General features: G+C 52.2%; 9 protein-coding genes and 3 non-coding genes across 12 annotated transcripts; 5 read left to right on the plus strand and 7 right to left on the minus strand.

The window, feature by feature from the left end:
- Positions 1-905: 905 nt before the first annotated feature.
- Positions 906-3,596, plus strand: SMAC4_04455 (uncharacterized protein; the record flags this gene model as incomplete). Its single annotated transcript, XM_003343749.2, has 5 exons — positions 906-1,275; positions 1,329-2,074; positions 2,140-2,403; positions 2,458-2,575; positions 2,641-3,596. Exons 1-5 carry the CDS (start codon positions 1,161-1,163, stop codon positions 3,594-3,596), a joined length of 2,199 nt encoding a protein of 732 aa, XP_003343797.1. The 5' UTR covers positions 906-1,160.
- A 96-nt stretch (positions 3,597-3,692) lies between these two features.
- On the minus strand, positions 3,693-5,841 carry SMAC4_04456 (uncharacterized protein). The gene is made up of 4 exons (XM_003343750.2): positions 5,642-5,841; positions 5,560-5,578; positions 5,134-5,483; positions 3,693-5,072 (listed from the first exon to the last, which is right to left on the minus strand). Exons 1-4 carry the CDS (start codon positions 5,804-5,806, stop codon positions 3,795-3,797), a joined length of 1,812 nt encoding a protein of 603 aa, XP_003343798.1. The 5' UTR covers positions 5,807-5,841; the 3' UTR covers positions 3,693-3,794.
- Positions 5,842-6,682: 841 nt separating this feature from the next.
- Positions 6,683-8,274, minus strand: SMAC4_04457 (uncharacterized protein). Its single transcript, XM_003343751.2, has 4 exons — positions 8,042-8,274; positions 7,343-7,911; positions 7,160-7,277; positions 6,683-7,100 (listed from the first exon to the last, which is right to left on the minus strand). The coding sequence occupies exons 1-4, from the start codon at positions 8,206-8,208 to the stop codon at positions 6,944-6,946; spliced, it is 1,011 nt and encodes a 336-aa protein (XP_003343799.1). The 5' UTR covers positions 8,209-8,274; the 3' UTR covers positions 6,683-6,943.
- Positions 8,275-8,915: 641 nt separating this feature from the next.
- On the plus strand, positions 8,916-9,031 carry SMAC4_13214. Its single transcript has 2 exons — positions 8,916-8,953; positions 8,988-9,031. It is a non-coding gene; the product is annotated as a tRNA-Leu (tRNA).
- Positions 9,032-10,309: 1,278 nt separating this feature from the next.
- Positions 10,310-11,583, plus strand: SMAC4_04458 (uncharacterized protein; the record flags this gene model as incomplete). The annotated part of the gene is made up of 2 exons (XM_003343752.1): positions 10,310-11,164; positions 11,296-11,583. 2 exons carry the CDS (start codon positions 10,310-10,312, stop codon positions 11,581-11,583), a joined length of 1,143 nt encoding a protein of 380 aa, XP_003343800.1.
- Positions 11,584-12,082: 499 nt separating this feature from the next.
- On the minus strand, positions 12,083-13,241 carry SMAC4_12704 (uncharacterized protein). The gene is made up of 4 exons (XM_024655547.2): positions 13,011-13,241; positions 12,883-12,936; positions 12,787-12,819; positions 12,083-12,727 (listed from the first exon to the last, which is right to left on the minus strand). Exons 1-4 carry the CDS (start codon positions 13,093-13,095, stop codon positions 12,687-12,689), a joined length of 213 nt encoding a protein of 70 aa, XP_024511423.2. The 5' UTR covers positions 13,096-13,241; the 3' UTR covers positions 12,083-12,686.
- Positions 13,242-13,851: 610 nt separating this feature from the next.
- Positions 13,852-14,323, minus strand: SMAC4_04460 (uncharacterized protein; the record flags this gene model as incomplete). Its single annotated transcript, XM_003343753.1, has 2 exons — positions 13,852-14,110; positions 14,214-14,323. 2 exons carry the CDS (start codon positions 14,321-14,323, stop codon positions 13,852-13,854), a joined length of 369 nt encoding a protein of 122 aa, XP_003343801.1.
- Positions 14,324-16,090: 1,767 nt separating this feature from the next.
- SMAC4_13215 lies at positions 16,091-16,190 on the minus strand. Its single transcript has 2 exons — positions 16,155-16,190; positions 16,091-16,126 (listed from the first exon to the last, which is right to left on the minus strand). It is a non-coding gene; the product is annotated as a tRNA-Arg (tRNA).
- Positions 16,191-16,390: 200 nt separating this feature from the next.
- SMAC4_04461 (uncharacterized protein) lies at positions 16,391-19,666 on the plus strand. Its single transcript, XM_066090115.1, has 2 exons — positions 16,391-17,499; positions 17,559-19,666. Exons 1-2 carry the CDS (start codon positions 16,835-16,837, stop codon positions 19,174-19,176), a joined length of 2,283 nt encoding a protein of 760 aa, XP_065946037.1. The 5' UTR covers positions 16,391-16,834; the 3' UTR covers positions 19,177-19,666.
- A 55-nt stretch (positions 19,667-19,721) lies between these two features.
- Positions 19,722-19,807, minus strand: SMAC4_13216. The gene is given in 2 exon segments: positions 19,722-19,756; positions 19,771-19,807. It is a non-coding gene; the product is annotated as a tRNA-Gln (tRNA).
- A 190-nt stretch (positions 19,808-19,997) lies between these two features.
- Positions 19,998-23,951, minus strand: SMAC4_04462 (uncharacterized protein; the record flags this gene model as incomplete). The annotated part of the gene is made up of 2 exons (XM_024655546.2): positions 19,998-23,737; positions 23,816-23,951. The coding sequence occupies 2 exons, from the start codon at positions 23,949-23,951 to the stop codon at positions 20,055-20,057; spliced, it is 3,819 nt and encodes a 1,272-aa protein (XP_024511422.1). The 3' UTR covers positions 19,998-20,054.
- Positions 23,952-24,432: 481 nt separating this feature from the next.
- On the plus strand, positions 24,433-27,557 carry SMAC4_04463 (uncharacterized protein). The gene is made up of 3 exons (XM_003343756.2): positions 24,433-24,652; positions 24,726-24,893; positions 24,966-27,557. Exons 1-3 carry the CDS (start codon positions 24,544-24,546, stop codon positions 26,906-26,908), a joined length of 2,220 nt encoding a protein of 739 aa, XP_003343804.1. The 5' UTR covers positions 24,433-24,543; the 3' UTR covers positions 26,909-27,557.
- Positions 27,558-27,650: the final 93 nt, after the last annotated feature.

Below are 27,650 nucleotides of genomic sequence, written 5' to 3' on the forward strand. Positions count from 1 at the left end.
TACAGCTGAAAGTCCCATTGCTGGAACCTAGGAGATAGATAACCTGGCATGCTTGCTGCAAGCTGACTGATGGTTGAGCTCGTGATATGAATTGGGTTGCTGTCTCCCACTGTGTAAGGCGTTACTGCATCGTGACAGTAGCCACGGTCTGTTTGATGAAATCGATAGACAGACATGATGCTGCCGGTCTCGAAACACATGTAGTGTCGTATCATCGGTGGCCCTGAGGCGTCTTTTTCCGGCGGGAGGAACAGTCAGCCAGGAGGTCGGAACTCATGGTTGTGAAGAGGTAGGGCTCTCTTGGTCCGAGTTGACCTCGCTTCCCGTTCCCGTCCATGGTGGGATTGGTGATGGAATGAGGCCAACGTGCCGACAACAGACGATGAGTAATGACGAAGAAAGTTACCCAAGAGAAACCTCCTTCCGGTGAGTGGAGGAAAAGGCACCTTCCACATCAACAAACGCCGCAACCGAGCTCAACCTCTGCCCATGTCATGTGCAAGTGCCCCACGGGCTGTAGGAGATTTGTGTGCAAAATCGCTCTTTCCCTGGTCGAAGGATGCCTTGTGTAACACGAAAAGCGAAAGAGTCCCACATGGTTCTCTTGGGCGGGTACATTTGAGGAAGGCGTGAACGTCGTGACTTGTCAGATCAGTCCGGGTGGCTCCAATAGTCCGCAAAAATGGTGGAGATAAAAACTGCTGACAATCCAGTGCGTTGGTCGTTAGCAATGTTGTTTCTGGCACTTTAAAGTTAAGGAAGAAAACCCAATTGTAGTGTTGATCACATCACTTGGTCCCGATTTGGCTGGACTTTTGTTGAAAGCGAATTGGGGAAAACACCACCTGCTCGAAAGGACGCATAACTCTGTGCATAAGCAAAGCTAGGTGGCATAAATATTATGTCAGCAAAAGAGTTATATGAGACGAGCGCACGAGCCACATCCAACCACCAGGTCGGTTGGGTGACGATTGTACCTTGTGGTGGGGCGCGCCGCGACGCGTCTCCCAATTAATTGTACAGTAGTAGTAGCACCTGCCTCGAAAGACATGTCGCAACAAACCGTAATAATCAACGGCATGAGGATGGTGCTTTTGTGATAAGGGAATTGAAGTATTTTTTCTTCTTTGCATCAATCCGTCAACCCGATTTGTCCAAAAATGTCTTCCGTCGAAGAAAACCACAACTCAAACGACACCAGTGCGAATCTCGGTGATCATGATCATGTCCGCGACAAAGACAATCTCGGCGCTCTTCTGGATGACATCGAGGCAGGTACGCACTTCACTTTTTATATTTGAGCATCAGGTTTACTAATTCTCCTCCAGCCTCCAGAGTGCCGTCCAAACGCCGGCAAACCAGCATCAAACCCACTATCGAAAGCCTAACCTCGCTGCTCTACGACAGGGGTGCGTTGCCCGATGAGCTCGTCCGTCTGGTTGACTTGGTCACTCTCACCAACCATCTCGACCAGGCATCCAAGGGAGCCATCATCAAAAACCTGTATCCACTGGGAAAGCTGAACGTCGACTCCGCCCTGAAAGTGGTGGGTGCTTTGGGCCATGGCCAGCTCAAGCCTTCTTTTCCGATTCAGAGTCTCCTTCTCAGGTGGCTGATCATGGTCTATCACTTGCTCCAAGACACCAGCATATTATCCCAGACCTATGGTGTCCTCTTCAATCTCCTCGACACTGCCGCCATCAGGCCACAGTTATGCCATGTATTGGCTCTGATCACACGACGAAAACACGTCAAGCCATTCAGGATACAGACCATTCTGGCCTTGTCCAGGCAGACGGGGAACGACCCGAACTTGACGGGTCTTCTCCGGGTGTTCAAAAACTACTATCCGGAAATCATTGTCGGCGATGCTGCCAAGGGTCGCGCAGCTACCTTCAAGCACCCGGATCCGCAATGGCGAGCGAGGTTAGACGAGATCCAACAGCAACAAACAGAAGCTATCCAAGACAGCACAGTCAGGAATGGCTTTGCTGTCAAGTCTGCGTTTGGGCGCCAACAAAGGGGCGCAAAGGGCATATTTATTCCGGTGGTGCATACCCTGCATGCTCAAGAAGTGAGTGTCGTCTTCCCCCTTACTATCGTTATTACATGTAAACCAAATTACTAATTAACCTGCAGAACTCTGTTACTCTAGAAGAGATCAACAGTCCGAAATCCCTGGCTGATAATCTGGAAAAGATTGAGCTTCCCACACAACTGGTGGCAGTCTTGGCAGACCCTCTTCTTCAGAAACTCATGCTCCTACGGCCAGATGCCGAAGGTTTATCGCGTGTAAACAGCTGGGTAACAGCCTGTCTAGACGATGTTCGAGGTGGGGACGCCGATCCAAGTCTGCTACTTGACATGGTCGATATCGTTCACGACTACGTTGTCAGCACAAAGGTCCGTATCAGTGAGCATTGTTCAAGTACTAGCTTTGACTAACACCGAAAGCAGACACTACCACCTCTGCTCGAAACCTTCTTCAGGGAGTTTTTCCAAGTCTGGAATGGCAAAGACAAAAGGGAAACAGTCATAGAGACTTTGAGTTTCCTTCCACTAACGAACTTCAAAGGTGAATATTGGCTCTTCGATCCATTCCAGCCTTAGACAACCAAACTAACCCGCCACGCACCACAGACCTCTACCAAACCCTCCTCCAACCCTTCGAATCCGTTCTACTCGACAACACCCCCGAATCCCAACTATCCCTCCTAACCTTCTACACCTTCCTCCTCCGACAGTGGACCCTCGTCATGCTCTCCTCCGACGTAACCACCCTCTCCTCCTCTCCGGCCCCTCAATCTATCCCAACTCTCATCGCCCACGTCAACACCCTCTCCCTAACCCTCACCCAAACCTCGCCCACGGTTCCCACCCACCTTCTCATCCTGGACTTCTACACCCTTGTCTCCACCCGCATCTTCTCCTCTCCCTCTTTGCTCAAACACATCCCCATCACCATCCCCCCTTCCCTGCTCATCTACACCCTCCACTTCTCGCACTCGCTCGAAGTCGTCTCCCGCCTGTGCGGCATCCTAGCCACCTACAAGCGCGCATGGGAATCCGTCATGGTTTCCACCTCCCCGTCCGCTCGGCCCCTTTTCGCGGAGGAGAGACAGCAAATCACCACTTTCAACGCCTTCCTGATGGATCTGTGCAACGTCCTCTGGCGCGGCCGGGCGTTCGCCGTAAGCGACGCCAACGCCAAGGGATGTCTCGTCCCTCGGGCGCTGGAGGCAGCGTTGAGGGGGTATCTCAAGAAGGTGGAGCCCGATGGAGAGTTAGTGTTGGGTTCGGTGTTTGGGTTGAGTCATAGCCCGGTGTTGTGTCTGCAGAGTATTTCATTCTTGAGAGAGTTGGAGGATCGGGAGTTGGAGGGGGAGATGGATATCAGTGATCGCGGATTGAGGGCGAGACATGCAGGGCCGGTTACGCAGCAGAGTCTGGTGACGCTGGCGGGGAAGGGTGGGTTGGAGATTAGTTGGCAGGAGTATAGGGCGGGAGTGTTGCGGTATTTGGAGATGAGGGGGTTCAAGGGGGTGCCGGAGTTGATGTATAATACGATGAAGAACTTGATGAAGGGGAGGCAGTAGGGGAGTTGATTGTTGATGTTGGGACATGTCAAGGAGAGATGGTGGAACAGGAGGGAAGAAGACTGTAGTGTGGTCGGATTCATTTATTTTGTGTTGGGGATATCCAAATCTGTTCGTGTTTCTTGTCTCGCTCTAACAACTTGCTCTTTGCCGGTCATAACCACGTTCCTCCTCAGCGGAGTTATCACAATCACTAACCTACGCCGGGTAGGCAGCACCATCACCCCTAGGATCACTGCCCGCCGACCACACCCCCGTCCCATCGACATCCTTCGTCCACCGAATAATCTGTCCCCTTCCAAACAACGCCCGTCCCATACCCTTCACCACCTCCACCTTATGTCCCAGCTTCCTCAGTCCCTCCGCCGTCTCCTCGGGCATCCCCTCTTCCACATACACCGTCGCATCATACACGTCGCCCTCATCCGGCATGCCCGCGCCAATACACACTCTCGGCGCATCCAACGCCTGCTGCGGATTCAACCCGCACAGCACCTGCCCAAGCAGCGTCTGCACGTGTCCCTGCGGCTGCATGAACCCGCCCATGACGCCAAAGACCGAGTGCAAACTGCTATCCTGCAAATTCGTGACCAGACCCGGGATGATGGTGTGGTAAGGCCTCTTCCTGGGCGCCAAAGCGTTCGGGTGCTTTGCGTCCAGAGAAAAGTTGGCGCCGCGGTTCTGCAGCGTGAAGCCGCACCCCGCGGGAATGATGCAGGTGCCGAAGCCGCCGTAGTTGGAGTTAATAAACGAAATGGCGTTGCCCTGCGAGTCGGAGCAGGCGAAGTAGACGGTGTCGGAGGAGGTCAGCGCGGGAGAGGCGTACGGGTCGCCCGGTTGCAGAATGGTGGTGTTGGCGGAGGAGGGGGAGAAGAGTTTGGCGCGCTCGGCGAGGTAGGGGGCTGAGATGAGCTCGGAGGTCGGGACCCCGGAGCCGACGTTGGGGTCGGTGACGAACCAGGAGGCGTCGGCGAAGGAGATACGGAGGGCTTCGACGATGGCGTGCAAGTAGGGGGCGGTGTTGTGGTCAGAGGGGCCGAAGGCTGGGATCGTGCCTTGCTTGATGAGGTGCTTAAGGATGCCGAGGGCCATCAGGGCCACGATACCCTGGCCGTTGGGAGGGTGTTCCCAGAGCTCGACGCCGTCGGTTTCGGAGGTGCCGTGGGGGTTGGGAAATTTGAGGGCGATGGGCTCGACGGGCTCGCTACCGGTTTCGAGGTGGTGTTGGAGGTCGGCAAGCTCGAGATGGCCGCCGAGGTCGTTGACGACTTTTGCGAGTTCCTCGGCAATACGGCCGCTGTAGAAGCCCTTCTTGCCTTCGGTGGCCAGAGTGCGGAAGGTCTTGGCGAGGTTGGGGAGCTTGATGATTTCGCCGGCCTTGGGGGCGCGGACGCCGTCGGGCGCAGAAGAATCGGTCTTAAGCATCTCAGCGAAGTTGGGAGACGCATCGCGGATGTCCTTTTCTTGCCTTCCCCACTGTACAGCCTGTCAGATCGAGTGTAATCAAGTAGGACTTGATAATCCTAAAGAAACTTACGAAGTGAGCCGTCATCTCCGAAACAGGAAATCCCCTCTCACCGAGCTCGATCGCCGGTGCGAGAACCTGCTCCATGGTCACCTTGCCACTACCGAACCGCTCGACGGTATCGACCCAGCCAGCGGCAGCACCAGGCACCGTCACGGCGTGGACGCTGTTCATAGGGATCTTTCCCACGGTGCCCTCGGGAATCTCCAGGCTCTTCCGGACGTTCTCAAGCGTACACTTGCCGCCAGCACGTCCGGAGCCGTTCAGGGCCGAGACCTTGCCAGTCGAGGCATCGTAGTAGAGACAGAACATGTCACCACCAATGCCGGTCGAGCAAGGCTCTGTCATGTTCATGCCGGCGGCTGGAAATTTGAGAAATGGTTAGTTAGTAAGGCAGCACTTGATCTTGAGTTCATGCTGTAGACGGTTAAAGCGTACCAACGGCCACGGCGGCATCCTGGTGTATAGGTTAGCAGGCTGTTCATCATCGGTCTAAAGGATAAGGGGCAATAAATCTCACAGCAGCATTTCCTCCAGCATTGAGGATGTCGATGCCGCACTTGGCGGCAAGCGGTTGTGTGCAAGCTACGATGCCCTTGGTGTTGTGAACCACACTCCTTCGGCTCGGCCATTTCATGAACTCGGCCGACGGGGGTGGGTAGACAGAGGAGGTTGGAAGAGGCATCGTGGACTATGTTGGGCCACAGTGGAGTGAGGAGCACAGATGGGGGAAGGAAACGAAGAAGAACCTAAGAGGAGGTGGTGGGAAGAGTTACTCCATTTATTGCTCCATCGGATCTTGCTTGGGAAACGTGCTACCAGAACGAATACTGATAAACGGAATCATGGTATGGCGATCTCGTTGCCATTGGTAATCAATACTATTGGACGGCCTTTACTAAAAAGGAAGGCTCGCCTCGGATTTGACCCCTCCTTCCTCAGGGAAGCATCGTTTAATGCGTTATGACACACAAGATGAGGGGTGTTTTGTTTGCTTCCTGTGTGGTGGCACGACTCGAGTATGATAATGCGCACGTACAAGATTCATGACTGTGCTGTGTTCTTATTTCCGGATGCTTGACTCATACTTGGTGGTTTCCATCACCAAAGAGAATTCTACTTTTGATCTGCCATTTCCTCGGCGAGCTCAGAAAGATGTTCGAAAACATGAGCCAGAGCCTTTCAAGTCATTGACCAATCCGCAACCACCAACTACCGAGGCATCAAACTTGACAGCCCCCGATTTCGGGTAAGTATCTCTGCACTCGGTAACCATCTGTTGGTCGGTCCTGTTTCCGGTCTTTGAAATTCGAACCTCGCCAACGTCCATTCGATGTGGAACCAAGATGCCGAGCTCCGAGCGGCGATGATTCCGGGGTTGCGGACGTGCTGCCGTGATTGATTGTTCTTGGGTCGGACCGGACCGGACCGGAACGGAGAATAAGAGGTTCGCACAGGCGGGGGCGGGGTGGGGAGATGTCAATTGGGGGTGGGGTAGCTTTGCTCCCTAGCGACAACAGGGGCAGGGGTGTTATTCGTCACTTATATCTACAATTCTACCAGCGACTCGATCATTTGGAAAAGTCCAGCTGGTAATGTCTTCAAGATGAGGCAACGAGTGCTGCTTATGGCTCTCAGAAAAGTCGGGCCTACTATGGCAGCATAGCTCAGAAGAGTCAGGTTCCCGGCAGAGTACTCGGAGGATGAGGTTGTGCTGGTCGCCAGTCAACATCAATAACAGAGACAGCATTCATGAGCGATCACATCACTGAGAGGAATCAAGCAACTGGAAGTGCCTCCCTTACGCTTTTGTCATTCGATCCTACTTCTGGAATGACATGACGGCGTATCGGAAGCTGCCGTTGGAATAGCCTCTCCTCATCGCACGGAAGGCTTGCAAGAAGGCGATGCCGTCTCTGCCCTGGCTGAAGGCAAATGCCCATAAAGAAGGGTTTTGGACCAGCGACCAAGAAATGTCCCTGTAATTGGTGTTAGAATCATCAAGTAGGTTCATGGAACAGATTCGAGCTTGACTGACCATGTCTTACTGACATCCTTGCTAATATCCTTAGGCTCGTGGAAGACCTTGAGTCCAGCATCTGTAGCGAACTTGACATAGTCGGGCTGAGTGCACAGAGGCGGGAGCAGCATGCCGTCTGTTCAAACTAAGGTTAGCTGACTTGGTCTCGATACCGATGTCCTTCTCAGGGTAGCTACTGACCTTCAATGGGCTTGACATCGTTTTCGAACTGGGTTTGGTCAAGACCTTCGCCCTTGAACCAGTCGGCAAGAACCAGCTTTCCGCCCTGCTTGAGGACCTTGAAGGCGTTCTGAAAGAAAAGAGCCTTGTTGGGAAAGTGGCTCAAAGCTTCACTGATCCATACAGCATCAAAGGTGCCGGCGTCCGAAGCGAAATAATCGCCCATCTTCTCCGCGTCAAGCTCAATGAACCTAACCTTGCCCTTTCCGAGCGCAATGAAGCCATCGGCATCAGGGGTGACGGTCTTGTCATCGCCCTGGATCTGCTTGGCGGCTTCAGTCTTGGTCAACCTGGTGGCCATCTCAACTTGCTTGGTAGAGATGGTGATACCCGTTACGGTACATCCCAACTCAGAGGCGAGGAAGCGCGAGGTGCCACCAATGCCGCAGCCAGTATCGAGAACACGAGCGCCCTCTGAGACCTTGGAGATCTCGAGAAGAAGGCGGATCAGGTTGACCTGAGCAACTTCCTTGGTGTCCTTGGCCTTGGCCTCATCTGTGGCCCAGTAGCCGTGATGGATATGCTCTCCCCTGTGAGGTTGTTAGCTCTCTGTAGCTGTTGTGTCTTGAATGTTGTTTGAGGTGTTTGGTGAGGGCTGTTTCAGATTGAACAACCAAGCCACCCGTCGGGAATTTGCCGAGGAAGAGCTTGAAAACACACCATAGGTTCAGGTAATAGTCGCTGGCCAGGTCATAATGAAGCTTAATGCGGTCTTTCAGAGCCTGCATCGTTGAGTGGGCAAGGCCCATTGGGGTATCATATTGTTTGGCAAGCTCCGTAACCTCATCCTGTCCTGCTTGCGTGGTCTGGTTTGTGACGGCGGCCATTGTGACGAATTAGTTGAATATTAAGAATTAAAGAAATGACAGGGAGGAAGGAGTGAGAAAGAGGTTCGGGGGGGAAAAAAAAAAGTCTCGACTGAGATAAGTTCAGCTGTTGTTGTTTTGTTTGTCGTTTGAGATACGGGAGCTGGTGGATTCTGGGAAGTAGTGAGCAGGGGGTGAAAGCGGGACGCAATGCGGCCACCACGCTACCAGCCAAGGATTGGGAACTCGGGCCTGTTGTGCCTGGTTTCAATCCAGTCTGCAGTTCGTCATTGCCTCGGACGCTGAAACTCTTTTGGATTTCACACACATGCAGTGATCTCGGTGCCTTCCAGATCGGATCAGACGATGTGGGGTGAGCCAAAATATGATCTTATTCTCGTTGACCACCTTCCAAACATCGGGAAAGAGCATTGCCCTTCGCATTGGTGATCCGGCAAGCTAACAACTGAGGGGTTGCACATGCAATTACTGATGCAATCGCTTGTTGCTACAGAGGAAAGAGCTCACGTCCGAAGCATGAGGGACAACATGAGATATTTCCGTTACCTGAAAGACAATAATCAATAGAACGTAGAGCGTGCAAGCAGATATACCAAATGAAAATAATACAGAAAGTGGTAACTAAAAACAGGAAAGTACATGGTGGTGGGGCATTACATTACGTACATAATGTCTTGGTCAGCTCGAGGAATCAACAATGTTCCAATGGCTGGATGGCCGAGCGGTCTAAGGCGCTAGACTCAAGAACCAAGTTCTTCTTCATCATATGGTGAGGTGCTTTCTAGTATCGAAAGATGCGTGGGTTCGAATCCCACTCCAGTCAATTCTTTTGCTTTTTTACCTTTTTATGGCGATATCCTGATTATCGTGAGCAACTACGTTCATGAACACAATTTTTTTCGCCATCCCTCGGTAGTCCAGCCCTTGTATGTTGGTTAGAATGCGTCGATGATTCAGAAGTGAGAGGTGCATACCTCCCGTCAATGTCAGTGACCAAGCACGGCAAGTCACGATGGACACTGGGAATTCTTCAAGAGAAACGATCATTTCAGTCCCGTCTAAACTCGGATATGAGGACCTTGGAAGTCATGGATGTTGATCGAGATGTCCTTATTTTGTCAAATCCTGCACGACATCCAGCAACAAGTACATATGCAACGCGTTGTCGACAGGAAGCTACTTGCTATCCCGAGACTCATGTCCGCATGCTTGCTCTCCTCCCGAACTCTTGAACAAGATCCCTCGTCCTACTTCGACTGCTTCGATCCTCAAAACCTCGGACTGTTTATTTTCCGAGTTGGAGAGTATAATCCAGAATCTTTGATCCCATAATTGAGGTGGCAGAGGGAGTTTAGGTTAGTGGCATATTGATATGGAACTCCAAGTGATGTATTTTCCAAACTCCATTTCCCGAGTAACTGAGCATCTAAAGATCTTGCACGAAGGAATCTACTAGCCTCCAATGAAGCCCATTCATGGCGAGCCAATAGCTACTGTTGAGAGTCTTCATTACCTATGGCCAGGTCTCTGTGCTATCTCCCTGTGCGGACTACACTCCTGGCCAAAAGAAGCTTCTCTCGCCTCACTCGGTTCTTATTTTCTCTGAGTCCCTCAGCTATCATCCACTCGGGGTGGTGTTCAGGACTTGGGAGCAAACACCAAGACTCTCTCATAACATTCTGACTGAAGTCTTGCGTTTTTCTCAACCTTCGGATGCTCGTAGGGAGTCCAAGAGTCCACAAACCTCGAAAGCAAACGACAAATTTCTTTCATCCTATTCTGATTGATGTCCTTCCGTTTCCTCGACCTTCGGACACTTGTAGGAAGTCCACAAACATTGGAAACAAACACCAAGTCTCTTTCGTCCTATTCTTGCTCAGGCTCCTCGGAGTCTCTCATAAGTCTTCGTCGAGAACTACATACCCTCCCTCCATAAAGCGACCAGTTCCCCAAAACTCCGCTATAAGGAAGTTCTCGCCAGCTTCTTCTCTCCGAACCTATAACAACCTAACCTTTTCTCCAACAGATCACTCAAACCCACGTCAACAACCTCATCTTCACTCCGGCTATCACGACCATCTGAGACAACTCTGACTTCAACATGCAAAAGGACATCGCCGTCACTTCCCATCTCTACGAGCATCATGTCTCAACCCCCAACCGCCCCCAAGGCGCAGTAATCAAAGCCGCACGATATGCGAAGCCTGAGACCTCGTCCAAAAGAGCCGCCGAGAACTTGACCAGATTACGGCAGTCAGCCAAAGATTCAGCGGACCGTCACCCAAGCCCACTGACAGCCGAGCAACTTGACATCGTCCAAGTCCCCAAAGCCGATCTCTTCGTTGTCGTAGGTGAGCTGCTCTATTGTCCGGACAGCAGCAACGGAGCTCCGAAGTCGAACCCACGCACCCTGGACAGCAGCAATGATGAACAACAAGAAGAGGACGAGAAGGAGGAGGGTCCGACCGTGTGGGCGTCTCACCTCATCTGCACCAAAGTCCGCAGTGAGAGGTGCAATCTGTTTGCTTTGGTCTCGGACGAGGAGGGAGGAGGAAAGTCATGGACATTCCTAAGCCTTCCGCAAAGCGGTAATGATTGGGTGGCCTATTACCCAGAGTTCACCGGCTACCCGGACGCGCTACAAGACAGCCAGCATAAGAGAAGGCGGGCAGTGTGGAAGCAGAGGATAGCTGCTTTTTGTGCCCTTTTTCTGGCAACTGGCAATGGGAAAGATGGAGGAGACAAGACTTCGGCCGCCGTTCGAGGGGCTGAGGAGGAGGTTTCAGTGCCGGAGACGTCGTCGGCGGTAGTTGGTGGGCAGACTACTAGTTCCCACGTCGAGCCCGCTGAGCACGCGAGGGTTTTCCAGTTGACGAGGCGCCTCCTCTACCCGTCTGGCCCAAATGGCGGCGGGATTGACGAGTACGGAGTCCAGGAGATCACGGAAACATGCCAGGTAAGTTCTTGCTGCCCTGACCATGATATCCATTTTTTCTTCTCCTTCCATGGCTCCCGCAGCTTACAACTTCCGGGTCCTTTTCTGCCTTAACAAGACACATGGCTAACATTATGATACCGTTCACCCAGACAACATGGAAGCTTCAGAAGGGACAGCTTACCAAGAAGCATATCCGCGAAATTAGCCGATGTGTGGGAGAGGGTTTTCTGGCAGACAAACCAGCATTGCCACCGTTTAAGCACCAAGCCTTCGTCCTCAACTGTTCGATTTTGGCTAGGAATGCGGCCAAACGCAAAATGGCTGTGGTCTGGGACAACATCGCCGAGGACGCTTACGACATGGCTTGGAATACCACGTGCCCTCATCCGTCCAGTCGAGGAGCCTGGAGCTCGGAAGTAATTGTCATCGATGATTGAAAAATCACATTCCCGAGCTTGTTTGAGGCTCAGTTCCAGTTGTCAATGGCTGGAGGATCCAAGGTCGGCGGTTTTCGGGAAAGAGATAGGAAAAAAAATCAAGGCGTTGTAGATAGCTGGGTATTGGTTCCGTGGAAGGTCCATGACTGACGTTGAGGTGGTTGGAGAGGGTGGACTTCTAAGGAAATATCCTTGGTCCTACTAAGGTGGTAGTAGGTATATCGGGAGCTTGTGGAACTTCTAGAGTGCTCCCAGATGGGTACCTCATAAGGGTTGGAAGCCAGGAGATCGACTTACAAAAACGGCCTCCGTAGGGTTAGTGACATATGAAAACTACCACTGGTCTTTGTATGCCATGGTTTGCTTTGTTTGGACTCTATAAAAGCGCGGTTGCTGGACGGACTGCATAATCCAATGCTGTCTGCTTGTTAGCCAAAATGTATGATCAAAAAGCTGGTGTCGCCCTCTGACTGCTCAACGTTGAATTATTCGCAAAGCTCCTGGATACTGGACTGCTGGACAAGCCATCCAAAGTGACGACCATGACATCGTCTGTGACAATCACCACTCCTGTTCACCGCCGCAGGGTCCTGCCGTTAAGATAAACAGCAATACTTCGTCACGCATTCGCCTCTGTTCCAAGTTGAGTTGTTCTTCAAACAAAGCGCCATTCATTTCCCATAAGTATTAAAACTTTGTCTCCGCATATGACCCCCCACCAATTCGCCATCAAATGAGTTATACAATCGCCTCTTCAAGAGTACCCGACGTCCCGTCCCAGGCGTGGTGGTGAAAATTATAAGCAGACGTCCCGTTGACCCCGTGACAAACCACCTGCATATAGGATATCTTTTTCGTCCTTCTTCGTCTCTCCCGTCTCCAAGACCACCGATTATCATCGTTTGACGGCCCGGTCCGGTGCCGTTGTCCTTTTTGTGATCCAGCCCTTCAAGAGAGATCTCCCTAGTTGTGATGGTTGGATCTCCGTCGTCCGTCCATGTGTTGTGAAAAGGCATTCATGGGGTATCTTGTCCCTTCAATTCTTTCGGTGCAGCTATTTCGTCCGCATTTCGGCTCTATTTCGTCGAAAATCGTGGATTGCTTTACGCGCCGCCAACGAGGACCTGGTTGAGGGGAATGTGGACTTTGAAGATGTTAGCTTATGCTAGGTTGGGGAGCTCGGAAAGTAGGAGAGGAGCGTACTGAGCTTGACGAGGTAGCCGACAGCACCCATGACTGTGACAATGTTAGCTGGTGGTCCGAAAGCAGGGACAGCAATGGGGAACAGGGAGGACTTACTCAAGAAACCAACACCAACAGCCTGGGAGATCTTCATGAATTCACGGCGATCAGCTGTAGAGAGAACCACAGTTAGTATGGATGTTGTTGGGTAGCGCAATGGCTGGTCAGAGTGGAGGATCGCATACGCTTCTGGGACTTGTTGATGAACTGGATGCCGTCCTTGAGGAACTCGCGGGGCACGTCGAGGATCTCTTGCACTTGGTCGGACATTGTGAATTATTGTATTGGTTATTGGAAGAAAAGAAGTCGAATCGCGTGGTCAGAAGAGAAATGCGTCGTGGACGGGAAGAAGATCGAAGCGGTGGTGGGTTAAAAAGTGGTGAATGTCGAGAATGTCGAAAGAAGTCGCGTTCGTAAATTGGGAAATCGGGGAAGCTGTCACCTTCCAGTCGCCTCACCAAATGCCACATCGCCTCAATCCATTGGCGTTCGGCTGCTGCTGGTCGAGAGCTGAGGTGGCTCGTGTTTTCGGTAAAGGGGGCTGCATTCCTGATCGGGCTTGGTGCCTTTCCCCACAAAATGCTGGGGCTCCCGGCAGGCACCATCATCTTGAGGTTTCAATTCAACACTCACCAAGGACCTGTCACGGGTCTTCACATTTATTTCGGTGCCACAATGACTTTCTTCTTCAATTGCTCGCCTGTACTTGTCGCTGGTTCGGTTAGTACTCGACAACGACACTGCTCAATGGCGATGCAACTTCGTCTGGCTTCTCCGTTCACCTCGTCAATGAAAGCAACGAGCAGTTCGATTTAGTGATTGCAAAGCTTTGGCTGATAAAGAAACAGGAGCGAGTTGAGTACGGTAATTCAAAAATTCAAGCTAAATAACGAAACATCCTTATGACCATGGATATCGAAGCAAGGGTGTCCCCAGCCGTTTCCCTTTCGACCTATGCTCCTCATGACCTCCATGCCTCACGTACCACTCATGAGCTCTTCATAACCAAAATTATCCCTTCCTCATTTAGAGGTAAACCGACTCAACGCACTTGACCCTTCCCACGAGCTTAGCCACCTCGTTGATCTTGACGCAACCCTCGGGCATACGGCCGAGGTTGACGCCCTGGCAGACACCGCCGTTCTTGCTCTTCTCCGAGTATCCGTACCAGCCCTTCTGCTTGCCGTCGACCGAGTAGCCGTTGGTTAGGTATACCGAGTTGGTGGTGTCATCCATGGTGACGTCGTAGAGGAAGTAGGAGTTGTGGCCGTAGCTCGAGTCCTTGCTGTTTGGTTGGGAAAGCGGACGATGTTAGCCTTCTAGTCCCTGTCTGGTTTGCTGTTCTAGGGGTTGCAGGCAGGAGAATTGGTTGGGTTGGGTTATCTTACCAGTTGGTATCCTTGTACTCGTTGGCCTTGGGGCGGGTGAGGACACCGGCGGCAGAGGTGAAGGGGGCAGCAGCCGCGAGAGCGAGAAGAGTGGCGATGGAGAACTGCATTGTTGTTTCTGGGGTGTTTGCTTGTAACCGAGAGATATGTGGTTTGAAGTTGTGCTTGAAGTGGAGGTGTTGATGGTGATTTGAATGATTGTTGTTGATGTTGTTGATGATGATGAAGGATGAACTGTTAACAAACATAGGGCGTCATGGGTTATATAGACTTCCAGTCTACCCAAGGCTTTTTTCTCCAGTTCGACATGATCGTCAAGACGAGCCTCATGTTGCGGCACCCCACCATCTTCTCACGTCACTTACTAGGAGCTCGGAACACTAAACTCAGAACCAAAAGGAGGTCAAGAAAAGATCGACAGTAAGCCCGTCCGCTCTAGCCTGCCGAGAAGCTCCTTCGGTCCTCACAGTTGTACCATTTGGGGAACGATGTGTGACTATCACGACTGCCTTATGGAAAGGGCTGAGTGTAGGGTCGAAGTTCGAGTCTATTCTCGTGGTCGAACGACGATCGGCGGAAACAGTTGCGGATCCATATTCCTTCGACCTCCTGGTTCATGAAGATCTGGAGCGAGGTTTTCCCTTCTGCCTAAGCTTCTCGACTAGCGGCGCCTTTGTCCCTTGAGATAGAAGACTCTATTCTTTGCTGCCACTGAGTTTGGATGCCAAAGTCCGCAACCTGGTAAAGGAGTTTCACCTTAGAAGCCGCTCTCTTCGAGTCGTCTAGTCTTGTTGCTGGCATACCTGTACGCATCGAATATGACGGAGCACCGATCGTTCACCACCTCCGGAAGGGTTGAAAGCACAGCTTCTGTCTGGTATGTCGTTCCTGTCGTCTACAAGAAAGCCCCCAAGTGAAACAGTTGCACAAGGGTGTCATTCAAGCCGTAGTCCCACTTGGTTCCTATGACAAGTGATCGACACTTCAGCCTCAAAGCCTCAAGTCTAGCTTGTCGCCGAGCCGCCAAAGCCGTCACAGCCTCACCACTCCCTAGGCTACCATTTAAACACCAGGAACTCAATCCTTTCGGAGTTTCGTAACGATACCAGTCCCAATGCTTCAACACACAGTGTCTTTTTCCAAGACGTTAGTCAATGCCAAGATGTGCCTATTCTATCCTCTTTTGCTCACCGTCGTCGATCTCCCATGACCCACCTTCCCGTCGGCAACTTGGTGATAACCTCTTCAACGGCATGATATCCCTGGGTTTGAGCCTTATGACTTGTGTGTCTGAGATCCTTCCATGTGACTTCAGACTGAATATGTCGTCAACACGGAGTTGATCATTCTCCTTTCCCGAGCTTGGCAGTTTCTCGGACTTGACTTGCCGCGTGACGGATTGTGATGCAAAAGTCTTGGTGATGGTCATCTTGCCCTTGGATATCTCAGGGAACAATGACGCTTCTGCAACATCTCATCAATCATGTCGTCTTTCAAAAAATGGCGGGGATAGTAAATAAGAGTCATAACGCTCCCATGGGCCACATTCGCAACCAGACATCTTCCCCTTACCCACACTCACGCAAAGAGAGCTACCCCATGGGGAATAGGAGGAGAGCGGCGTTCAGTGCAGATACTCTCCTGTAAACTCAAAGGCCAAAGATGCAATAAGCGGGAAGCTGCCGAAAGAAAATAAACCAAAAGCGAAAGTGAACCGAGTCTCACGCAAGCGACGGGACGCATGGACGTAGGTAGTAAGAGCTCGGAGGTAACAGCCGATGAACGCAAGACCCCTCGCCTAAAACACAATCCCAACTCCAAGCCCCATCTCCTCAACCTCCAACGATCCAAAAACAAAAAAGAGACAAAAGAATAAACGACCCACGGGCGGCTCGAACGCCCAATCTTCAGAGATATTTCTAGTCTTTTTTTTAAAGAAAACCGAAATCTGACGCCTTACCATTTGGCCAGCGGGCCATTTGATAAAAGACACATTGCAGAAGGTGGTTTGTATAGGGCGAGAGGGCAGGAAACTTGGTCTTGGCGGGGAAGGAAGACTCCAACTGTTTACTGTGGTTCCGTGCAAAAGTAAAAACCACCCCTGTCAGGTACCTTTCAGCACGGACACCTATGATTTTATACCTACCCCACCTAATTGAACTTACCCATCATACCAAGTATGGAGCCCGGGCTTCTACCCCCTTTTTTGGGGTTAGTGGAGCTCGTGGAGGTACCCCGTAGTTTGTGACACTTCTTTCTTAGAACTATTGACTGACATACGCTTCTGGACATCTTGCTGAAGATTCTCTTTCCTGTCGCGGTCAAATTTGCCTTTGCTCTCTGTATCCTTCCCTCTACGACGCGCCTGGTACAATGCCGGATCGAAACAGATAGGCTGCTTCATCTCCATCTCACGGTGTGATTGAGATGGGTGGGCGGCATCATGCCCAATTGGACTTCCCCATGCTCCTCATGAGACCGGCGGCCTCTCAACGAGACAGCTACCGCTTATGAGTCCTCAGACCACGGACTTGTAGTTCTCCTAGCTTCATGCCATCTTCTCGTACCTAGCCCGACGCCGCGGTCAATGCATCATTCTGGATCCATAACATCAACAAGCGATGCTATCGCTTATCTCGCCTGAGCCCCATAGCTGCGCAAGATGCTCCTCGCCAAAGCTCGTCTTTTTCTTTAGCGGGAGCACCAATGGCCGTACGGGAATGGATACTGAGGTGTACATGTTTGACTTGCTTTACGACGAAGCTGTTAAGCTTGCGGAGGACTCGTTGCCAGGTGAGGGCGAGGGATGTGCGTTCATGAAATGGTTGACTGTCAACCTGCCTCCGGTCTGGGACGCTCCCGGCCAGGGACAACTGCAGGCTGTGGTTGGCAAGCATAGCTCGGTTACGACGCATCTCTACCTTCAATGGGTTGATGGACGATACACTCCTTGGTTATGGTCCTTTCGTTCTGTCGATGGGCTTTATCGACCATCTGTGGAGGCTGACAATAAAAAGCCGACTAGGAGAAAGGGAACGGACAATGTGCGACAGAAGTCGTCAGGTCTGACAAGGTTTCATCCGATCCGGATAGAGGATGAACTAGAAGTCGCCGGGGTTCTGGAGAAAGATTGGCGGGAAGAACCTGAAGAAAAAGGCCACTATCTTCTTGCAGATGTGCCGGTAGACGACTTTGATGATGAACTCCAGGACGAGGTGGGAGAAAGCTCCAGCGATGTGGTTGGAGGAACCGACTTCATAAAGGTAGTACTTTGTGCAAGTCAAGAGTAAGTATCATTCGCAAGTTGCCTTGTTGGAGGGAGGCACCAAGCTGAAAATATCACAGTGATCCCGCGGCGCGAGAGGTCTTCACCAGACCTCCGAATATGCATCCGTCTTCGGAGTCTTCGCTCGAACTGATATGGAAATGGTTTAACGAATGCCCACGATATCCTACTTCACAGGGCTTTGGGCGACATTCATTCTCTCGCCAGTCGCATCCGAAAAGACTGCTTCAAATATCAGGCGACGAATCCGCCCCAAGCTTGAAATTGGTGGATGTCTCAGCCGACCTACCCTCTGCAAGTACGATTCCTCATTACGTAGCGCTGAGCTACTGCTGGGGACAAAGTCAGGCCAAGGTCCTTCGGAACGAAAACTTGTTTCAGTGGCTCACCGACATCCCACATGCCCAGCTTCCTCAGACCATCAAGGATGCGATTTACATCACACGAGTGTTGGCCTTCAACTACATATGGGTAGATGCCTTATGCATCATCCAGAACGATATCCGTGACAAACACGAAGAGATACAGAAAATGGGGGGCATCTATGAGAACGCCGAGGTCACGATATCAGCCTCCCGAGCATCTACCTGCCACGATGGCTTTCTCCAACCACGAAATGAGCCTGGTGAGGGAAGCTTTGTGATCCCGTTCAGATGCCGAGATGGTCAAAGGGGAACAGTCATGCTTTGGCACGACCGGAGCGAACAATGGGACGAGCCTATTGACCGGCGAGGGTGGACTCTCCAAGAGTCCCTCATTTCTTCTCGCATGCTCGAGTTCGGCACGCATCAAACGCGGTGGCACTGCAACTGTCACCGTTACGGCGTACCACACGCCTTGAAGCCCAATTATCTCGTGGACGGCTGGACCCGCGACAAGGTCGAGCAAAGTCCAGTTAGCATCGACTGGGCTCCGGTAGTCGAGCTAGAGGAAGTCGACAGGTTCCGTGCCAGGGTTCCGACGCAGACACATCGGCGGTTGGAGGAACGTGTCATACAGACCTGGAAACGGTTAATAAGGAACTACACTCGCCGGGCTGTGAGCGATCCAATGGACAGGTTGCCTGCCCTGTCAGCGATTGCGCAAAGACTGGAAGGCTTGTCCACGCACAGATACGCGGGTGGCTTGTGGTTTGGGGATGTTCCTCATCTCCTTTTCTGGTATCCCGTTGACGTTGAAAGCATGACGAGGTCGCCGGAGCGAGCAGCCCCTTCATGGTCCTGGGCCTCTGTCACCGGTGCTATTGACTTCATAGACGTCAAAGAAACGAACATATCCGTTCTCGGAGTCTCCCAAACCAAACTGATCTTGTGGGGTATACTTGAGGAGACCATTATCGGTCGTGAGGGCTCTAGCTCTATCGGGTACCTCGTGTTTTATGAAGGGATGTGGGGCTGGGAGGAGCGTAATGCCATCGAAGGGGTAGTAACAATGGAAGCGCCCAGCATATTTGTGTCGAACGAAGAGTGGCACCATGAGACGATGTTTCTTTTGGAAGTCGATCGTGAGGACGGCACAGGTTTGGTCCTGCGAAAAGTGGCCGAAGGCGTATATTGCAGGGCCGGAAGGTATTCTGCCGAGGAAAGGAAGGGGAGAAGAGGCGTTCAGCCATGTAAGTTATCTAGAATCAGGGACCCTAGAATCCGTCGAGCTCGTACTAGGTTAATCTTGATCTAAATAGAAGAGGTATGTATAAAAGAGGAAACTGAGGGCCAAAAATGATGAGTATAAAGTGCACACGGATGTCACATTCGCCTGGAAACCTAATCACCTGCATGATGGGGTTGAGAAGTTGGATAACATGAGGGAGCCAAAGAGATGGTAATGTACTTGATTCTTGATGAGCAAACAAACTACTCGGAATCTACCCAACTGTCAACCAACCTACTGGCTCGTCTTGCCAACCTTCCGGTGCTTCCTTGACAGCCCTCAGCTTCTTCTGTGCCCGCAATAGATGTGATGGGCTCCTTCCTTTCCACGGTCCGGGATGTGCCTTCTGCCAGTTGCTCAACTACTTCCTCCCTTCAGGATCGAACAGTTAAGCAAGTGCGACCGGTTGTGCAGGCAGATACGGGGCAGATAATTGCAGCGCTTGGCCCCAACATCAAGAGCAGAATGATGACAAAACCAAAAAAGAGCCTTTATAAAAACAGGATGAAAGCCAAAATGAAAAGCGAAGACCTCTTGGGTGTGAAAGAGTAGTAGAAAAATTACAAAAGTGAAGGTCGTACCCGGAATCGAACCGGGGTTGCCGGAATGTTCTGATGGAATTCAGAATCCGGAGTGATAACCGCTACACTATACAACCTGTGATGATTGTTGAATGGAGTCCTCAGATGTAGACTCTATATGGGGCAATTCACATCCTCCATCTGGCTAACGCGCATTGACCTCTTCCCATCTTTCTTCGATCAATGCATGCATGAGCTGGAACTGTTGTTCTAGATGGAAATGAAAAGTGTCTAGGTTAAAGCCGTTGCGTCCTCACAAAGAAAGACGTTCGAAATGTTTATCAAGTTTTCGCTAACATAAACAAGAAGGGAACAAAAAAGGCCTTAGGCAAACTCATCATCGTCATCATCACCACCTCCAGCACCCACACCTCTCCCACCCATATCCCCCATCTCCTGCATCTCATTCATCTCTTGCATCTCCTCTCCTCCCGCTCCTCCCTGCCCTCCACCTCTTTTCTCCTCATCACCAACAACCGTCGGTCCAATCTCCCCCATCTTCACCACACTCTCATACCCAACCCTCAAATTCTCCGCCCCGCTCAACGCCCTCTGCACCAAACTCTCATGCCTCTCTTCGACCAGCTTCCTCAGCGCCATGACCAGAAACTGCGCGACAACATCCACCGACCAGCCATCTGGGATCATCCCCAGGACCTCCAAGACATCAAACCAGCCGCCGAACCGCTCGAGTAGTGCGCCCGTCTGCTCGACGCGGTCGCTGAGATCTTCGATGGCAAGGAACTCGGATAGCAAAACGTGGAAGAGGTGGGACTGCGTTTCCTTGGTAGGGGGTGGCTGCTTTTGCTGTGTGGGTGCGGTGGTGTTGTTAAATGAGAGGGAGAGCCCGCCGCGCAGGCAGTAGGAGACTGCGGAGTCGTAGTCGCCTAGGTGGTAGACGAGCAGGCGGAGGGAGTCTTCATGGTCGTGAAGGCGGCCGTTGAGGATGATGGCTTCGGGGACGAGGAGACGCTGTTTTTGTTGTGGTTGCTGTTGCTTTTGGGACTGTGATACGGCGCCGTGCTCGGAAGAGAATTCTGCTAGGGAGGAGTCGATGCGTTGGCGGATGGCAGCGGCGTCGTAGTCGTGCGCACCGCCTAAGAGTTGTAGGAGTCGGAGTCGGCTTTGCCAGGCCTCGTCGTCTGGAGGGGCGTTGTCGGTTAGGAATTGGCGGTAGGTGGGTTTGGGAGGGCGTAATGCGCGGTAGGCTTCGTAGGAGGCCGTGGCGGTTGCTCGAGATTCTGGGGAGTTCTGAAGATCGTTGATGACAATATCGAGGTAGTACGTGATCAGCTCGTTGATGTAGGCTGTGCTGCCCTTCCTGAACACAAGATGCTCGAGATAGTACTTGACCGCATCGGGTGCCTCTTCTCTAAGAAGGGTAACTACGTCAGTTGGCACCAACTTCGGTGCTTTGATCTTGTCGTCGGCGAAGACCTCGACACCCAACTTGGGATTACGCTTAGCAAGCCAAACACCGTATTTCTTCACCAGCTCCTGGTTGCTGATGTTGCCGAGATACCTTCTGACTTGCAGCTCGCCGTCGCTTCCCAACTCCCCGCCCCGATCCTCTTCCCCTTCAATAATACGCTTCCATGTTTTGAGAACATAGGGCGATAGCTTGCGTTGCTGATAGAGTCGACTGAGAACGTAAAGGCGGCGATATCCCTCTAGCAGGCTTACTGCTCTATCAAAGCAGTCGACTCCGTGGTCCACGAGTTCGTATAGTTCCTTTCGAGGTGAACCAGGTTCGCCAGACTTGCCCACAGGCGTGTTTTTGTCCAGCTCTAGGAGTACTAGTAGCAGAGATGCATCCACTGTCCGAAAGATCTCGGCGGAGATACTGCCGAAGCCCTTTTTGTTTCTCCAAGCAGTGAGGAACCGGTGTAGGAAGTCAAGCACATGTCGAGGTAGCGAGTCGATCGTCTGCGTAACTTCCTTGTCCTTCTCCGCTGCGATGTACTCTTCGACAAGAGACTTGATTCCCCCATAGACCCAAATACCTTTTAGACCCATGACAATCTCGTTTCGAAGAGCGGAAATCAGTGACAAGACCACTCGAGCATCTAAGTCACCGTCGAGTAGACTTGCTTCCATTTGCCTCGTCTCAGAGTCGCTGAAAGGAGACTCGGCACAGTTTAGAAAGTGGGCAACAAGCATCATGCTGGCCCGTTGCTTGACGTATCCGAGAGTCATGAACTCAAGCTCTGTTTTGGGCTCTCGGTTATTGATGGTTTGGATGAGATTGAGGAGTTGTGTTTTCTGCTCTGAGCTGTCTGAGCTGCCCTGTTGTTCTTTAGAAGTTGCCAACTCTAGGCTCGATTCCAACTGAAGCAACAGGGGGTTTCGAACAGCCCACCATATGTTCGTCCCTGTCCAGACAGCCAGGCGCGACGAGCCTTTGGCAAGCACGCGTACGAACTCCTCGTTTTCCCTGTTCCGCACAGTCTCCCAGTTTTCTGGTAGCAGTTCCTCTTCTGACCCTAGGTCTCGATCGAATAGTTCCTTCTCTCGTGCTAGTCGCTCTATCGGGAATGCCGTACGTGAATCGGCACCCTTTGTGGACACAGCAGGTGTCGCAGAACCTCCGTTGAACGGCGAAAATCTTCTCTGACAAAGTCGTTTGACCACCTCCTCAAACTGCATCTCTTCGCTAGCCAAGAGTGATCTGATGCCTATAGGGGTGTGGACAGCAGGGGTAATTGGGTCGTCCTTGCTAGGAACTTCCAACCAAAACTTCTCTGCCTCGCCTTCACCGACATTCACATCGAACCTTTGGATCTCCAAGCCCTGATGTACACCATCTTCGAACTCCTTTCCCATGGAAGCGAAGACATAGCCCTCAGCCTCACGACCCAAAATCGATGCCCCCGGAGATGACACGTCGGGCGCACCCCCGTCAACAGCGATCTCCCTTGGATATCTCTCGAACTCAACGGTGGGTCTCGTAGGATCACCATCCAGATTCACAAACATGCCGATTCCGGGGTCGAGGGGTCCTGTTCCAGTTACGAGCAGGAACTCTTCTGGCGTAGGAGACACAATGTGTGGCTTTAAGAAGACTAATCCAGGCTGTGGCTTAGGAGATGCTATGCGTGCCGGAGAGATTCCCCCTGTGCCAGAAGCCTGGGACGCTAGAGATGCCACCGAATCCCGTGGGGGTGGAGGTAATGGCTTGTCCCCATCGTTTAGAGTAGGGCTGGGTTTTCGTTCTGGAGTGTTTGAAGATCTCGGCGTGCCAGGTTGTTGAAATACCGGATCGTCTTGCTCTCCTTGTGTTCTCTGGGTCCCACGCATATTTCCTATCAACCCAGACAAGCTTGTGCTTCTTGAATGGCTGTGGACGTCAGCAGGCGCGAGTCTTGCTGTCGCCGATGAGGCGCTCCTCGAGTGACCTCCGTTCTCAGGTGGCCCTGCGATGTTCTGTGTTTGGCCATATTGTCCTCCAGGGGCGGAGTCATCCAAGGACGATATGCTCATTAGGGGGATCTTGAGCTGCCGATCAACATCCAACAAAGCATAGGTCCTGGAATCGGCAACACATGCGAATGAGCCTCTCCGTACCGAGAGAGTGCTTCCGGCAAAGTCAATCTTCCTGATAACTCGAGCATCGTCCCCGATCCTCACGACCTGTATGCGCCGGTTGAGCGAAAGGAGAATGGTGACGCCAGTCCCTGGCTTATCGAAACTGTCGTTCAAGTCCACACCTCCGATCCAGTTGCAGTTCTTGACCTGGGTGGTTCCAAAAACCGGGCTCAGCTCGGGTAGCGAATAAAATGTGACTGTCCAGTTGCAGAGAATACAAGCTTTGCCTACGCGGGGCAGCAAGAGGATCTGTTGGACACCAGGTTTCGGGCCATTGGGCGAGCCGGAGGTTTCCGAGTAGGCAGGAAGGAGTCTCGAGGCGAGGATAAACGTATCGGTACTGTTCGGATCGTTGGGATCGGGCGGTATGCGGAAGAAATGGAGCAGTTCGGATGCAGAAGTTCCCACGTAAAGGTTACCGTCTGGGTTGGGCGCAAAGCAGGGTTAGTATGGCTGGCGCATAAACAGCAGTTACAAGGTCATGGGGAAGCTCAACTCACCTAAGTAGTCGACGCAGTTAATCTTAATATCTTCGTCGGTACCCTCAGCCGACAGAGGAACATCGTGGAGCAAGGGTCGCAAGACATATGGACCGGCTGCCATGGGCTTGGGAGATGCTGCGGATGCGGATGCCATTCCGGTGCAGCTTCGACAACATTGTTACCTGGGCATGCCGGATCCAAAACACAGTTTTGCGCAATGCGACTTGTACCCCGTAGCTGCGCAAAGGTGCTGAGGGAGGGAGGGTGGACTGTTGTTGTCTTTTGAAGCTATTCGCAAGTTGTAAGTCAAGAGGAAGATCGGATGGATGGCGGGCACCTATGCGGGACACCTTCAGGCATGCAGTTACGTAGTGAGGCAGCTATAGCTACCAGGATCCCTGTAAGCTCAGTGGGCTGTTGGCTTGTTGGTGCCGCTGTGGGACACGTTTTAGGAGTCGATCTTGCCTCGGGTCCAGTGGCACATGAAGCCCGGACCAACAGGAGCGGTGCGGGAACCGTGACGGTCGGCTCCTGCTGAATGGTGTCTGATGTAAACTGAACACTCCCTGCCACACATCACCCGTCTGACATTCTCCCGACATCCCGCGCCCACACAATCGATACCACATCCCTTGATATCCGACAGATGACAACACTGTTAACCATATGCAACTACAATCCTAGGCCGGCCTAGGTCTCTAATAAGATATTCGAGCACTGCGCAAGCAGGCACAATACCCGACACCATGGCGGACGTCATCAGCCCCGAGGCTCCAGGAGCAGTAGGACCAGCAGCAGCAGGAGACACCCCGAATGCGACAAACAAGTTCCAAAGTGCCATCTCACAATGGAGAAGTACGACGGTCTATACTCCCCAGTCTTGAACGTGTCATGTTCTAGGCGGTGTTTCTGACTTTACCTTTTCTAGGTCTCGACTTTACCTCCTTAGTCTCGAATCTGGACAACACGGCGTCGGAAATCGTTACATTCCAACGGGACTCTACCGTACAGAGAAAGGACCTTGCACAAAAGACCAAGGATTTCCGCAAGCTCGACGATGCTACCAAGCTGGGAGAGATCAAGGGGTTGCTTAAAGGTACGCAATGCCATAGCCTAGGGACAGCGACGGCTTCTAAGCTCGTGGACTAACACGACACAATAACTATAGCCTACCAAGGTTTTATCGACCTCCTTACAAACCACTCCAAGTCGGTAAACTCGGCCTTCCTTCACGCCTACACATCCCTATCTGAAGCGCCGGACCCATATCCGCTGCTAGAGGCTTCGGTCGACTCCATGCTTGTCTCGGAAGACACGCTACCAAAACTCACCGAGGAGAACAAGCATTTGCAGAAGAACGTAGCCAAGCTCACATCGCAGCTTGAAGAGACGGAATCTCGACTACAGAAAGAGTCCGACGCCAGAAAACAACTAGAGGAGAATCTAGAATCCAAGGTCAAGGAGGTCGAGTCTTCGTGGACTGCCGTACTCGACGAGAAGCAGGATAACTGGACGGCCAAGGAAAAGACATTGGAGGAGAAGATTGAGAACCAGGACCGTCTACTCAGCGAACTCAAGGCCAGTTACGAAGTCAACCAGAGACTGGGCAAATCCGACGATGCCGAGGAACATACCGGACAGGTTACGAGCGCTGAGTTGGAGATGGTCCAGTCTGACTTGGAGCGCACAAGCACGAGGCTTGCCGAGGTGGAAGCCCGCAACGAACAACTGCGCCTTGAGCTTGCGCAGTCGAAGTCGCAGGTTTCCGCACATCCGGCTAGCTCCTTAGAGGACGACCCGGGGTATCTGCGCGTGAGATCAGAGAACTCGTCGTTGATTCGCAAGTTGGATGCAGCGCGGGTGGAGAAGGAAGGGCTGAAGAGAGATTTGGACACCAAGCTCCGTGGTCTAGAGAGAGAGGTTGGCTTGCTCAAGGAGGAACGGGACGCGCTCAAGGCCAAGGTCCAAAAGTGGTCAGATTATGACGATGTGAAACAGGAGCTGGAAGTTCTCAAGAGCATCGAGTTTGCGACAGGTGATGACGACGATGCCGTACGCGCAGTCTCGGGCAACAACGCTGATGGAGATAGCGAAGGAAAGGGGGATACGCTCGAGCAACTTCTTCTCGCGCGAAACAAGAAGCTCAATGACGAGTTGACTATCCTGCGTGTTTCGCACCAGGACCTCCAAACTCGCCTTCAAGACTTGCAGGAAGAGCTGTCTCGGACTAATGCCGAGCTTGAGAAGTCGCAAAACCTCAACGAGAAGCTTGAAAACGAGCTCTCGACCATCCAAGCCGAAGCGCCCAATGCTTTCCCTTCAGGAGCATCCGTGGCTCGTTATGCTCCTTCGATCGCACCCACTCGGAGGCTGGGCGGTGGTAGGATATCCCCTACCTCTTCGATTGTGAGTGGCTTCAACCCTCGCGGTCTCGATCGTGACTCGCCCGATTTCGCTGGCGGCGGAGCTGGCGGCATTCTACCCATGATCACCGCTCAGCGCGACCGATTCAAGAAGCGCAATGCCCAGCTCGAGCAAGAGCTGTCTGAGACCCACAAGACGGTCTCCCAACTACGACAGGAAATCGCCGCTCTGCAGCGGGACAACCTGAACCTCTACGAGAAGACGCGCTACGTGTCCAGCTATAACCGCGCTGGAGGCGGCATGGCGTCAGCCACCTCCACGGCCTCCTTCTCATCGAACCCTAACCCATCCGCCGTCTCCTTCGGCGCAACAAGCGGCAGCGACGGGAATAGCGGTGGCGGCGGCGTAGCACTGGACCGATACAGAAAGGCGTACGAGTCCAACATCTCACCCTTTGCGGCGTTTAGGGGCCGCGAGTCCGCTAGGGCGTACAAGCGGATGAGTCTGCCGGAGAGGGTGGTATACTCGATCACGAGGATGGTGTTGGCTACAAGGACGAGCAGGAACCTGTTTGCAGCGTACTGCGTGGCGCTTCATGTGATGGTATTCCTCTCGCTGTACTGGATGGGCTCGGCTGATGCAGACCAGCATGTCGTGACTGCCGCAGTGGGTGCCGTGGGTTCTGTAGCGAGAGGAGGAGCATCAGGGAGTGGTGAATGGAGTGAGGAAGGGTTTAGTCATCGGTAGGATCGATCGAAACATCATCCGCTCGGGAAGGATTGGTGGAAGGAAGAATGATGGGAATGATGTGCAGGAACTGCATATCAAAGCGGTAAAGAAGATTGCGACGTACCAGTGGGCGCCTGGGACGGATAATTCGGCGTTGCGTCCTACTTTTTTCTTGGATCGATGAAAGATATTGCGCTCACATGCCGGTTTCGAAACAACCATATCAATATCAAGTACACCATGTACCGAAAAATGGATGATTGGAGCGGTAGCTCCATGGAAGGTGGTTGGAAGTTGGATGTGGCGATATGCTAGAAGAAAGTCTTGGAGGATCGAACGGGAAGGCCAAGATCTGGGCTGCCGTGCCGTGAGCGCCTGCGGGAATACTAAGCCGGAGAAGTGAGCCTGGCATGTCTGGTTAGCCATATTCATGCGCTTCCTTCAGATATGCGGCCATCATCCATATCGAATTTCGATAGCTTGTCAGTTCATGAAGAGTGCTCTGTCATTGGGTTGAGTTTTGGTTGCCAGTGAGAGCTTCAAAGAGGAAGTTGCAGAGCGAATAGAGCCGTGGTTAGTATAACATGTAGTATTGTATAATACCTAAAGATGTATTGGAAGAACTGAGCTATCGAACAAACAGTGCGGGTTAGCGAAGGAGACGTTCGAACATATTGTCTTGGAATGTAGAGAAACGGAAGACACATGGTTATGGGGAGACCCAACGTGGCCGACAAACATTGAACAACTCCACGACGAA

Source organism: Sordaria macrospora, chromosome 2, assembly GCF_033870435.1.
Source record: "Sordaria macrospora chromosome 2, complete sequence".
Classification (NCBI taxonomy): Eukaryota; Fungi; Ascomycota; class Sordariomycetes; order Sordariales; family Sordariaceae; genus Sordaria; species Sordaria macrospora.

What these genes read in the sequence shown, in the direction of transcription:
- SMAC4_04456 (XM_003343750.2), bottom strand. Translation starts at nt 5,806, where the DNA reads ATGCCTCTTCCAACCTCCTCTGTCTACCCACCCCCGTCGGCCGAGTTC. An exon ending in CGGAGATGACGGCTCACTTC is followed by an intron (nt 5,073 to 5,133) that starts GTAAGTTTCTTT and finishes CAGGCTGTACAG; the next exon opens with TGGGGAAGGCAAGAAAAGGA.
- SMAC4_04457 (XM_003343751.2), bottom strand. Translation starts at nt 8,208, where the DNA reads ATGGCCGCCGTCACAAACCAGACCACGCAAGCAGGACAGGATGAGGTT. An exon ending in GACTATTACCTGAACCTATG is followed by an intron (nt 7,912 to 8,041) that starts GTGTGTTTTCAA and finishes ACAACCTCACAG; the next exon opens with GGGAGAGCATATCCATCACG. An exon ending in CGATGTCAAGCCCATTGAAG is followed by an intron (nt 7,278 to 7,342) that starts GTCAGTAGCTAC and finishes TAGTTTGAACAG; the next exon opens with ACGGCATGCTGCTCCCGCCT.
- SMAC4_12704 (XM_024655547.2), bottom strand. Translation starts at nt 13,095, where the DNA reads ATGTCCGACCAAGTGCAAGAGATCCTCGACGTGCCCCGCGAGTTCCTC. An exon ending in CATCAACAAGTCCCAGAAGC is followed by an intron (nt 12,937 to 13,010) that starts GTATGCGATCCT and finishes TTCTCTCTACAG; the next exon opens with CTGATCGCCGTGAATTCATG. An exon ending in TGTTGGTGTTGGTTTCTTGA is followed by an intron (nt 12,820 to 12,882) that starts GTAAGTCCTCCC and finishes ACATTGTCACAG; the next exon opens with TCATGGGTGCTGTCGGCTAC.
- SMAC4_04461 (XM_066090115.1), top strand. Translation starts at nt 16,835, where the DNA reads ATGCTATCGCTTATCTCGCCTGAGCCCCATAGCTGCGCAAGATGCTCC. An exon ending in GTACTTTGTGCAAGTCAAGA is followed by an intron (nt 17,500 to 17,558) that starts GTAAGTATCATT and finishes AAAATATCACAG; the next exon opens with TGATCCCGCGGCGCGAGAGG.
- SMAC4_04463 (XM_003343756.2), top strand. Translation starts at nt 24,544, where the DNA reads ATGGCGGACGTCATCAGCCCCGAGGCTCCAGGAGCAGTAGGACCAGCA. An exon ending in TGCCATCTCACAATGGAGAA is followed by an intron (nt 24,653 to 24,725) that starts GTACGACGGTCT and finishes TACCTTTTCTAG; the next exon opens with GTCTCGACTTTACCTCCTTA. An exon ending in GATCAAGGGGTTGCTTAAAG is followed by an intron (nt 24,894 to 24,965) that starts GTACGCAATGCC and finishes CAATAACTATAG; the next exon opens with CCTACCAAGGTTTTATCGAC.